General features: G+C 33.6%; 1 protein-coding gene and 1 non-coding gene across 2 annotated transcripts; one reads left to right on the plus strand and one right to left on the minus strand.

Annotated features, from left to right (window-relative positions):
* Nucleotides 1–1,481: 1,481 nt before the first annotated feature.
* On the plus strand, nucleotides 1,482–12,898 carry msl-3 (male-specific lethal 3). The gene is made up of 13 exons (XM_090113776.1): nucleotides 1,482–1,848; nucleotides 1,924–2,102; nucleotides 2,201–2,322; nucleotides 2,518–2,638; nucleotides 6,601–6,789; nucleotides 7,077–7,202; nucleotides 8,584–8,726; nucleotides 10,553–10,712; nucleotides 10,982–11,083; nucleotides 11,305–11,410; nucleotides 11,932–12,019; nucleotides 12,173–12,257; nucleotides 12,335–12,898. The coding sequence occupies exons 1-13, from the start codon at nucleotides 1,747–1,749 to the stop codon at nucleotides 12,399–12,401; spliced, it is 1,590 nt and encodes a 529-aa protein (XP_089969902.1). The 5' UTR covers nucleotides 1,482–1,746; the 3' UTR covers nucleotides 12,402–12,898.
* LOC149899653 (U6atac minor spliceosomal RNA) lies at nucleotides 2,821–2,910 on the minus strand. Its single transcript, XR_016457938.1, has one exon. It is a non-coding gene; the product is annotated as a U6atac minor spliceosomal RNA (small nuclear RNA).
* Nucleotides 12,899–12,965: the final 67 nt, after the last annotated feature.

Raw genomic sequence — 12,965 nt, forward strand, 5'->3', positions numbered from 1 at the left:
AATTTCTGAAAATTTTCGCTTATAACTTTTATTATAGTTCTACGACAAAACAAACAGCAAATAATGTTAACAATTTTTTTTATCAAATAAATAGGGTTGATGTACCACTAGTTGACCATTTAAGCGGTTTTATTTTTAGCTATATAATAAAAACGGGTTATTTGTTTTACGTTCAATGTTATTTTTGGGACACAGATAATTGAATAGTCACTGCAACTATTGTTCTTAGTATCAATTTGATAACCTTTATAGGTTTTATGAAAACTACTCTGAAAGTTACTTCTGCTAAAAACACCATTACCTGACCACTGATCACCAATATCTGACCATCATTGCTCTAAAAGTTGACCATTTTCAAAATGGACAAAATGTCCTTCTTCGAACATTAGTTTTGTTTAATAAATAAAAAAAGTCTGTATTTAAATTGAAGTTTTTTTTATTAAATGTTATATTCTTCCTTTTCCTCTTCTATATTAATATTATTTATTATAAGGATTTTATTTAAAGGATCTCTACGCCAACTTCAGTCTCCAATGTAGGTAGATTGCATGACAGGCGCAACTTTTCTAGTTTCGTGGTCCATACATCTCATAAAGTCTATTGCAGAAATGTTAAATGGATAAATTCCACACTGCCATGCGTTAAAGATCTTCAGGTCTGTAGATAGGTTGATGAAATCAAACCACTTGGTCACGGAAATCAAGGGGACAACTCAAGGTTAATAATATTCTCGGTCCCGAAACCTGACCAACTAAGTTCGGTACAAAATCTTACGGTGGTCAGCTTTTGGAAATATGCAACATAAAGCTATGACTTAACTACGGCTTATATGGTTTGTTAAATTAACCTAACCTTTCATAAAATCACACAACATTTTTTTTCAATACACCAGTATTAGTATTTATCCACATAATATAAACTTTCTTTTGAGACACCTTGTATAACATTGTAATACATGTAATACATAGATGTCTTAATAACACATAATAACATATCATAATTGATACATTTAAAAATAAATTAAGTTCATTTATTAGAGCTTTTTTTTAGTTTTTGCTCAGGTGGCTCAGGTGTCACCGGTAGAGCTTCACAAACATTCAGGTATTAAAAAGTACACTAGAGACTACTGTGAACCGAAAGTTGTGTCTTACAGCTCTGGGATCTTACTTTAGAGGAAGGGCGTATTCAGAAAGAAAGCTTGAAACTTAAGCGCTTATCGGCGCTTGTCATGTTCATATATTTTCCTGTCAGTGCTGGTAACCCGCGCAGGAAAATATATGAACATGACAAGCGCCGATAAGCGCTTATAAGTTTCAAGCTTTCTTTCTGAATACGCCCGAAGGATGTGGGAAGGATTATGATAGATTATGATCATTAAAAAGAACAACGAGAGATAATCTCAAAAATTTACAAGTGATTATGCGCCCTGATAAACGTCAAACATATTTGACAAATCACATCACACTTGTTTTCGTGAAATGTCAGTTTGTTTATGAAAAATCAACAACTTCGACATATTTTAAATTCATTTTATTTTTAACAATGAAACGAGAACAAGAAATGTTATTAATGGAGAGAAAAATTGATTGAAATCTTTTAATCTAAAATATAGAATAATTAACCAACAGATTAAGTAATATTTGAACTTTGCGCCATTTCCATGTTTGTTGACGAAATAGAAACGCCGGTCCCTGCAATAATCGTCACAACTACGAGAACAGTTTATTAACTTACTAAATCTCAGATATGGTATCTACAAGAAGTGTGCGTTATAAATTCAGTGAGGGGGAACGAGTGTTATGTTATGAACCTGATCCCACGAAAGCTAAAGTTCTTTACGATTCTAAGGTTTGTTATACAGAAGATTTATGAGTTTTTAGACATATATTCGTAAAATACCATAATTATATTTCTTTCACACAGGTTTTAGAAGTAATAGAAAGCAAAGATAAACGGGGAAAACGTAGTGTCGAATATTTGATACACTTTCAAGGTTGGAATTCATCTTGGGATCGCTGTGTGAGCGAAGATTTTGTATTGAAAGACACTGAAGAGAACAGACAGTTGCAAAGGGATCTTGCAGAAAAATCACAACTGCAATTGTAAGTACATAACATAATTGTATAGTGTAATTGTAGTACTAATAAAAATTTAGATATAATATATTGTTGATAAATTTATTACATCCTTGAATTTCCAGAGGTGCATATTTATACCGACGCGAGAGAAAAAAAGGTAGTTCTAATGCAGGATCAGTATCTACAAAGAGAGCACGACTTGGATTTAGTGATGATGGATCTTCAAGTAGTACACAGCCTGATGGTAAATACTTGTCATTATTTTGTTATGCCAATAAGAATTATTTGTATGAAGTATAATATGTTAGTTAACACTAACTAAACATAAATTTATTTTAAAATGTCTATTTGTCATTAAACTGATCAAATTATATATTTTGTAATTTTGTCCAAGAAATTATCAAAGACCTTCTTTTAATATATAAATTTATCATTACAGAGGGTGAAACAGCAGCAGATACTGATACTTCCTCAGGTTCTACATCAAGTGCGCAGCCCACATCCTCTCCAGGACCGCCTCATTCATGCAGGGCACAAATACCTTTACCGCCTTCTCTCAGGTAACCATCTCTCTATCTTTAAAAAAAAGATAATTATACTTTGTAAAAAAAACTTCTAAATTAGAATATTTATTTATTAGTTTTTTTTAACTATGCACTAATTAATTTAAATTTAATATTTTTTAACTAATTAATTTTCAAATTCTGGATATTAAAATTGAAATCTTGGTGTAAACTATACAAAAAAAATGTGGTCAAGTTGTGCCTTAACCGATTTATGTGTTCCATCCTTGTCAAGGGGAGTGCTAACCGTCTCTCCTTTCAATAGACACAAATAATAAGTTAGATAGTTGACCTTATATAGTTAGTGTATGAAAAAAAATCTATAGCGTGATTCAGGAATGACATAAAAAACACCTACCATGTCTGAACTGGATGATTTAAAATTATTTTATGTTGTATGTGTTATTTACAATGTTATTTATTTTTATTTCACACTAAATTGTATTTGATTTTTGTTTTAAATAATTAAAAAATATTTTTGAAGCATTTTATTTGATATAGCGCCATCTAGTTACTGTAACCAAAGATGCAATATGGATGCAACAGTTTTTTTATAAAGCATGTTTTGAATTAGGTGGGGTAGGTAATAGGTATACTTGGAACAGGCATTGCTTTTGAGACAAGCTTTTGATTGTTTAGCATTAATTTTAAGTTTTTTAGCAAATATGTTATACATAAATTAATCTTTCTTGTCAGGTCTTATTACTACCTCTCTTTGTTATTTTGATAATGTTCATATTATTTAATTTATTGTTGACTTCAAAATTTCTGTAGATATAGGAGATTATTAGTTACTTTTGTTACCTAAATCAGAATATTTTATGAATTTGAGTCACCATTTTTTTACAATTTTATTTTACACTAGCTTTGCCTTTAGATTAAATCAAGTACATACATATTTCCATAGCTCATGACTGTGTTATCTATGACCTATACAGGGTTACAGGTTAAGTCGACCTATTCCTGTTAAGAGCGCGTAGTAGGGGTCAAAACAAACTGATTTGATCTTATAATACCATATCCAAAAGTTAGCCGTTGAAGAGTTATTGCAATTTTAATTTTTTTCTTGAAAATGCCACTTTATCTTCGCATTTAGCATTTAATTTTTTATTTTACTTATTTGGTCTGGGTTTTTTTGAGTTTTTATGTAAAGGTTGAGTTAAACAATAATTCTCAGCAATAAAAATCCATATCGCTGCAAACAATTCAAAGAAATGGCTTTTAAACTAAAAATAATAACATTAAAGTAATTAAGTTAACTCGTTTTAAACAAAGATATTGAAAAAAATCTCTATGAAAATGTGTCTGCAGATGTTTTTAAAAACATGTGCATGTTCTTAGCTATGTAAAAAGGTATGATAACCTCAGGTAGCATTCGTAGATTCCAAGAAATCGGGGATAAACTTGGTATGGGGAAATAATTCTTAGAATAGCTCATCATCATCGGTCTAGTTATTATCTGCCTATGCGAACAATAAAGGGTTGTGCCGCGTGATTATGATGTCTCACTCACACGCTGCAACTATCTCGCTTCCACCTACTGGAGAGAGCGAGCAAGGTGATGGACGAAGCTGTATGGGGCGAAGGATGCCGCTTTGTATTTTTTAGTCTGCTTATGTGATTCGTCCGTAGTAGATGCGATTTCTGTGCTCCTCTGTGTATTGACAACGCGACTTGGCTTTCTTTTTGGACTGATTTTCTTCCGATTCTGTGACCGTGGCTCGAAACTGGACTTTGATTTTTGCTTGCAATTTGAATTTTCAAGATGAGTTCGTATACTAAGAATATGCTGACATTTTGATGTGTTACGGGTTTTGTCAAGGTGTATCTGCACATGCTCGTGCGGAATACATGACCCGCTATCCTGACCGTCGTGCACCAGATGTTAGTGTCTTCGAAGGGACCTATCGTTGCCTTAGAGAAACTGGTTCGATTCTAAGACGACGAACAGACGTCGGTCGGCCATCTGTCCGGGATGAGGAAGACGAAGAGGAAAATGAAATTAAGCGATTTTTTCGAATGGATCCCACGACATCAACAAACATTGTTGCCCGAGAACTTGGTCTGTCTCAGTGGAAAGTATGGTTCACAATGAACACTTCAGGATATTACCCATATCACTACACGCCCGTGCACGTGATGGAAGAAGGAGATCCTTTAAGAATGCTAGATTTTTGTAGATTCATGTTGAATGCGGATCTGGAAAACCCCTCGTTTTTCAAAAAAAAATTATGGACAGATGAGTCCAAATTTGATCAAGACGGTATCACAAACTACCATAACGCTCACTATTGGGCTCCGAAAGCACGTGGCAATCCTAACAAGAAGAATCCAAAAAAATCACAAAGACGATTCAGTCTGAATGTGTGGATGGGGATAATTTCAAATAAATTAATTGGACCATAATTCCTTCCGGACAACCTAAATGGTGAAAATTATGAGACCTTTCTGCGCCAACATTTAAGCGACCTACTTGAAGACATACCCCTGACTTTGTTAAGATACATGTGGTTCCAACATGATGGCTGCCCTGCACATTACAGAAGAAGTGTTAGAGAATGGTTAGACATCAACTATCCAAACAGATGGATCGGAAGAGGTGGGCCCATACCATGGCCGGCTAGAAGTCCAGACCTATCCCCCATGGACTTTTACGTATGGGGGCATATGAAGAGTCTGGTGTACAATGAGCCGAACCCGATTCCATCTGTTGATATTTTACGACAAAACATTATCGATGCAGCCAATAAGATGAGGAACCAATTAACAACTGGGGTAGTCAAGAGTTCTCTGCGGAAAAGGTTTCGAATATGTGTTCGCAATAGAGGAAGACATGTTGAGCAGGAACTGTAAAGTTTTTAAGAAAAATAAATTATGACAAAATTTATTCTGATGTTGTACTTTACTAACACTGTCCCATGTTTATCCCCGATTTCTTGGAATCTACAAATGCTACCTGAGGTTATCATACCTTTTTACATAGCTAAGAACATGCACATGTTTTTAAAAACATCTGCAGACACATTTTCATAGAGATTTTTTTCAATACCTTTGTTTAAAACGAGTTAACTTAATTACTTTAATGTTATTATTTTTAGTTTAAAAGCCATTTCTTTGAATTGTTTGCAGCGATATGGATTTTTATTGCTGAGAATTATTGTTTAACTCAATCTTTACATAAAAACTCAAAAAAACCCAGACCAAATAAGTAAAATAAAAAATTAAACGCTAAATGCGAAGATAAAGTGGCATTTTCAAGAAAAAAATTAAAATTGCAATAACTCTTCAACGGCAAACTTTTGGATATGGTATTATAAGATCAAATCAGTTTGTTTTGACCCCTACTACACGCTCTTAACAGGAATAGGTCGACTTAACCTGTAACCCTGTATAATGCAAAGTTTTATCCAAATCTATTTAAGTATATTCTATTTTTAAATATTTTAATTGAAAGTTACTTTTCATCAGTCTTTTCATGTGCAAATTGCGCATTACTTCTGTACCTTCGGTACCCATAAAACATGTGAACTAAATTTAATTTCTACTAGCGGTCCGCCCCGGCTTCGCCCGTGGTACATATTTACGTTTTCTCTACATAAGAACCATCCTCGTCCTTCAAGGAATATAATAAAAAAAGAATTATCGAAATCGGTTCAGCCGTTCTCGAGTTATGCGCTTACCAACACATTTTGCGATTCATTTTTATATATAAGAAGAAGAAGATAAAGATTACTTCATGAATCATACTCTGTACTAATATTATCAATAAGTAATATATTATTGTTGGTTTAACTTTTAAACTCAAAAACTACTTAACCAACTTTAAAAATTGTTCTACTAAAGGCAAACCACATCTTTACCATGTAACATTGAAGCGGCCGGTACAAGAGATACAGAAACTATATTTACTGCAAATAAATTTTCTTTGCTGATCTTTTCTTTCAATATTTTGCTTCCAGAGACCGCTTGACGCTCGACTACCACCTAGTTGTAAAGCGCGGGCGCGTGGCCCGGCTGCCCGCGTCGCCGAGCGCGGCCGAGATACTCGAGTCCGTGGTGAAGTGGTTCGGGCGCGCCGGCGCGTGGAACCCGCCGCGCGGGAAACACGAGCCGCCGCAGAAGCCGGACATTCTAGAAGTTTCTGCAAGGTTCTAGAACACTCCATTTATTTAGATTCATTAATAATAATAAATAATTAAAACAATAATTGTTATTTTTGCGTATTTTTTTTTTGTGAATGCTAATTCTGTTAGTTATTCTATTTCATGCACATTTTAAAAATAATTTCAACTACATATTTGATATTGCGATCTGTTAACTGTGGGATTTAACATTAAATGCCAGATTCTGTGTTGTTATGGAAATTACATTACCTACTGTTTTTATTTACCTTAAACTTTATCTCAATTCAATTCATCCTTCTTTATTTCTACAGATTAAATTTAGTGCGCGAGGTGGCAGATGGCTTACGAGTATATTTCGACTTCATATTTCGGGGACACATGTTATACAAGCAGGAAATGGCGCAGTACCACGAGATGTGCGGGCAGTACAATGATTTGTGAGTAATGTCATATTAAAGAATATATTTTTTCAATATTTTACCATAATTAAAATCAAAAACACAACCAATATTGCCAGACTATTAAAAACTTGTATTTCAATGATAACCAGCTAAGTATTAAAAAAACATTTTTTCCATTATTAATTATTATTGTTAAATGGAGTAAAGACCATGGTTTAAGAATTAATCCTGACAAAACCAAGGTTATTATTTTAGGCAGTAAACAGCTTATAGGTCGTATAAACTGGGAAACCCTACCTAGTATTGCGGTAGACGGTACAGTGATTCCTTTCTGTAAGAAGGTGAAAAGTCTTGGCTTGCACTTGGACGAAAGTTTATCTTGGTGTGATCAAATCAAGGAAGTGCAGAAAAAAGTGTTTGCTTCTGCTTCTTCTCTCCGTCGTTTACGCAACTTCCTGCCGATTTCTACCAAAATTGCGTTGACTCAATCCCTTTTGCTTCCTCTCCTAGATTATGCCGACTCCTCTTATCCCGATCTTCACGAATATCAACTTGATGCTCTCGAGAGGCTGCAAAACTTTTGCATCAGATTCATTTTCGGCTTGCGCAAGTTCGATCATGTTTCTGATTTTCGCAAAAGATTACACTGGCTACCTATTCGCCTTCGCCGGAATACTCACATCCTTCAACTCCTGTACTCTGTCCTGTTTAACCCCAAAACTCCTGTCTATCTCAAAAATCAGTTTCATTATTTAAACTCCAATAGTTCCCTTTCCCTTCGTTCCTCTGATCTCCTTCTCCTATCCACCCCTATTCACCATACCAATTTTTTTAACTCCTCCTTTACCGTCCTAGCGATTCGACTGTGGAATTCTCTTCCTGAGACTATCAGACGAGCCAAAACACCACATCATTTCAAGTTACTTGTAAAAGAGCACTTTTTCTCCAGTATTTAGTTTCCTTTTTATCTTATAAATATGTATTTATATTTTATATATACTATGTATAATATGTATTTATATACATGTATAATATGTATTTATATGCATATATATATTTAAATATATTTATTAATTTGTATTTAACTTATTATTTTTATTTAATTTGTATGTATAATATAAATATAACTTGATTAATACATATATACTGAATTATCTATGTCCATTCTCTAATTAGTAATGAATTATTTGTGTTATCTACTCTTTTTTTAAATCTTTTTCATGCGCCCTCGCTTTTTACCAATGTCTTACATGTCCTTTATTTTTATGGTTGCCTGGAAGAGATTGCTTTTAAGCAATAAGGCCGCCTATTGTACACTTTCCAATTTTATGTATTCTCTTATTTTAAATTCCTGTTATATGTACAATAAAGTGTCATAAATAAATAAAAATTATTTAACTTCTATTTTTATTTTCAGTCCAACAGATATTAATTCAGAGGGCGAAGACCAAGAGAACCAATCACCGGATGAGGATCCAGATGATGAGGAAGACGTGAAGAGCCCCCGGATTGCAGAATATGCCCACCTTCCACCTGATCCTGAATATGATCAAGATGACGGTAAGTTTAGTAAGTAGTATCAGTTTTAATAACGCGTGACATTGAAATGGTATGCTACTACCACAGAATACATAATAGTAGCTAAACGCTACAGAACGGACACTCCGCCTCCCGCCAAAATTAAACACTTACCTCCCCCGCACGATCAGTCTAAAAATGGTCCATATTTTTCTATAGGGATGATACGCAACGAATATTAACAACATTAATCAAATTGACTTAAATTTTATTATTTTGCATTTGTGATTATCGTTTTTCGTAGAAAATGGTTAGATATTGTGCTGTTTACGGATGTATTTCATCGGAAAAACGCGAATTTTTTTTTACGCTAATCAAAAATGTGCCAACCACGGACATATATCAAGATAGACTAAGCGAGTGTATGTACTTCCCGTGTCCAAACTACGATTATGAAACTTACTTGACGCTGGCCTACACTCAGTCCGCGCTTGCAGTTCGCCAAGGAAAGACGTGAAGCTGAATAAAGTAAAATGCCGAATTACGCCGTTATAAACTGTAGAAACTCCACAGCTGTGAGTGGCCGAGTTAGCAGAGATGTTTCCTTCCACCGGTAAGTAATTTTCTAATCAGAATATGCACTATTTATTTTAAAATCAAATAAAGAATATCTGTGGAAAACGATCGTGACAAACACGGATACCAAATCATACGAAATGATTCGGAATACATTGCGGCTTTTACTTGGCACGGTAAAGATCGCGTCGTATGATAACAAGCAATGAATAGCGTCTTCTCATTTTTCTGTTCTCATTTTTCTGTCCAATTTTGTGGTTAGTGATGTTCATTTGATGCAACAGTTCTCGATTCTAATCGATTTTATAATCGAACAGATAAATGATAATTTGAAGGAGCAATTTTTCAGAAAAAAAGGCATAGATTTTTTTTGTCATTTAATACGACTTGACCTAGAACTTTTAAGTATTTTAATACAAAGGTACTAAAAATAAATATTATGACATGGACGCCATTAGTTAAGTGTCATCTTGGGAGTTTTTTAAGAAAACTCCTTATTGCTTAGACTATGTTTGTTTTTTCAGTTTTCCAAGTAACCCGAACATAAAAGGAAAATGGATCGATGCAACGGGACATAAAGATTGATTGATTGACAGTTTCATTACTTTCTTTCGATGGCCTCTCTAGTACGTAGTACATGGTAACTCAATGGGCATATGTAAGAAAAAGCTAAAACACATTAGTTTACTTGTTAGAATATTAAAAGGTTTATAACTTTATTTTATCATCCCTCTGTCTATGGTAATTATCATTTTTCTGTCTTGAATCGATTTAGTAATCGATTACGATTCATTTATTTGACTACCTCTTAGACATAGATCTAGTTTGATCTGATTTCTTTCGATTTACTTCGATGGGATAGGACGATACTAGAATCGCCGCGCGAGTGGCGGCCTAATCGATTTAGCGTAAAATGAAATTAACATCACTAAAAAGCGCTCGTGACGTCATAACGCGTCAAGGTCAGTACAAAAAATATGACACGCTTGGTTTTCATACAGATCGCGGTACTTGCGTTGTCTACTTATATATACATGTCTGTGGTGCCAACCATAAAGCGTTTACACACACATTTGCAGTCTCTACAGTGTGACTGTCAAAACGATTATTTTGTATGGAGTGTCCGGGGTGTGCTACTACTATATTTTAATCATTTCAAATATTGTATGTTATTGATCATTAATTATTTGTGTTTTGAATCTTTTAACCTAGCATATTATTATTTGTTAGTACTCACGTTTACCAATAAATATATTGAAACCAAAGGGATATAAAAGATATAACATTTCTAGAACCACTAGTAAGGCGAGAAAGACAATTAGAACCGGATGAAATAAAAAAAGAGATAAAGGAAGAACAAATAGAGATAAAGGAAGAGATCATAGAGCCGGTAGCGGGGCCCTCGCACGACGTTGTAGTTGACGAGCCGCAACCAGCCGCTGTGGCTAGAAGGTAAGGTTTTTAATGTAAAAAGAAAAAATCATTGACGCACTAATATTTTTTTTTTATAAAAGGTTTATTCAAATTGCTACCTTATTTTGTGGAAGTAATTTTCAAAGTGTATAGTATACGCAGTCATTAGAATTAGGTTTTGTTGGAGACAATTTTTTGGTGTGGTTTTGAGACTAGTTCTTTATTGTTAACAATATTTTTGCCATTGTGTCAGTTATCCTAACACTGGAACTATAGATAAATAATATGTAAATTAATAAATATTGAAGGTTACGTTCACACAAATCGGCGGTATCACAATCGGAAAACGAAGAGCCGGCACCTTCGACGTCTACGGCAGAACCGAAAACGTTTGAGACGCACTCATCGAGGTAAGAATGAATTAAAAATAAGAACAAACAAAGCAGTATTGACGAGAACCTATTTTTTTTTATTATTTTTTTTTTTACAAAAACGAAAAGAATTTAGATTGATATGATAGTTCATTAATATAATGTACTATGTTTAACCATACCTTACCTTTATTACCGTACCGCGTACCTATGTTTTTTCCTCTGTATAATATTCAGCCAAAAATATTAAATTTGTATAGTGTGGGTAGCAGCGGGTCGTCGACCAGCGAGTACCGAGGTGCGCGCGTACACACATTCACACCTTCCACGTCTACACGCACACCGCTTTCGCTACTTATGGAAAAGGTAAAATAATAAAAAAAAGACGAGTTGCACTCCGGGAGTGCCGGCAGAAGTGAAAACTTGATTATTAACGTTGAGCATGTTTGATGTCCATCCGTCTTACGCTTTTTCGATCAGGTCACGACGTTTGGTGGTCATCAGGTGACGCGAGTTTAAGTTTTTTATACCCATTACAGAAAAAGTGCTCAACGCCGCTAAAGAAGTTTTCACTTCAAAAAATCTGTTTTCTACAAAATAAATTTCATATGTTGAACAACATGTTACATTTTCTGTTTTATAACCATTTAAACAGAAACAAATAGCAAAAAAAAATGTTGTGTGGTTTTATGAAACCACGGTAAAAGTGAAACTGTTCGAACGGTTCCGAACACTGCTCGGTTGCCGAGTAGGTATACCTACTCGGCAGCCGCGATACACGCGACATGCGCTACACAGACTAAAAAGTTTGAGACGATGTAATAAAAGTTTCACTTTAATAATCCGTTTTAAGGGCTATATAAAAATGTATTGGTTTTCATCAACAGGTAGCAAAGTTCGAGCTAATACCGCGAGAAGGCACCGAACATTTACCGTGCAGAGTTTACGGTGCAATACATCTAGCGAGGCTATTTGGTAAGATTCAGTTTTTAATTAAGTACATTCTTCAATGTTAACAACAATATAATATAATTATTATTTTATTAACAGGCATGTATTTTTAATATTGCATAAAATGTACTTGTCTATTTCTTGTCTACTATAATTTTATAACCTTTTTTTTTTCAGTTATATTACCAGTTTTCCTGAATGCAACGCAGATGCCTGACATGAAGTTAAAAGTTATATTGAAATATATTGATATATTTGTCCAGTAAGTATCCTCATGTTACGTAAGTTTCTTATTTCTATTTTTTCGTTTTTAAACTGAACCCTCAAATTTATTTACAGATATCTCGATGAACACAGCGAATGGTTCGGAGAAAACTTTTATGTGCCTAATACTTTTTTGCAATAAAATTGAAATCTATGAGAAACAAATGAAAGAAATAACAATGTGTGCTATTGAACGTTTTAAATAAGTATAACACAAATGTACATTACCACCTATACCTCGATATTTCGCATTGTTTTTAAAAATTAAGAGCAAAAGCAATTTATCATTTTTACTTAGATGTCTTAGGTGATAAATTAAAATTATTCTAATTTAGTTTTTTAACAATTCTTTTATAATTTTATCTTAACGCGTGTATGGGATTTGTTGTAAATATAATTTAATTGATTGTTTGACCGAATACAAATCATGTGATGAGTGTGTAAATATAAATTACAATTATAAGAATTATGTATGCTCCATAGTGAAGAATGACGATTTTACTTAAATAAATGCTATTCGTTATAACATTGTATTTTGTTATTGAATTTATTGTAAGTGAAATAGTACAAGATTTTACATGTGAAATAGTTGTTTGAAAATTGAAAATTTTAATTATCAATTGAATAATGATAAAAAATAGATCTCATTCTATGTTGAATAGAATAATAAAATTATAGCTTTACAAAAAATTGTTTCATTTCAGAA

Source organism: Colias eurytheme, chromosome 20, assembly GCF_061535395.1.
Source record: "Colias eurytheme isolate Ceu_HAF_F1 chromosome 20, ilColEury1 Martin Lab GWU primary, whole genome shotgun sequence".
In the NCBI taxonomy this organism is placed as follows: Eukaryota; Metazoa; Arthropoda; class Insecta; order Lepidoptera; family Pieridae; genus Colias; species Colias eurytheme.

What these genes read in the sequence shown, in the direction of transcription:
- msl-3 (XM_090113776.1), top strand. Translation starts at nt 1,747, where the DNA reads ATGGTATCTACAAGAAGTGTGCGTTATAAATTCAGTGAGGGGGAACGA. An exon ending in TGAATATGATCAAGATGACG is followed by an intron (nt 8,727 to 10,552) that starts GTAAGTTTAGTA and finishes TAACATTTCTAG; the next exon opens with AACCACTAGTAAGGCGAGAA. An exon ending in TATATTGATATATTTGTCCA is followed by an intron (nt 12,258 to 12,334) that starts GTAAGTATCCTC and finishes ATTTATTTACAG; the next exon opens with ATATCTCGATGAACACAGCG.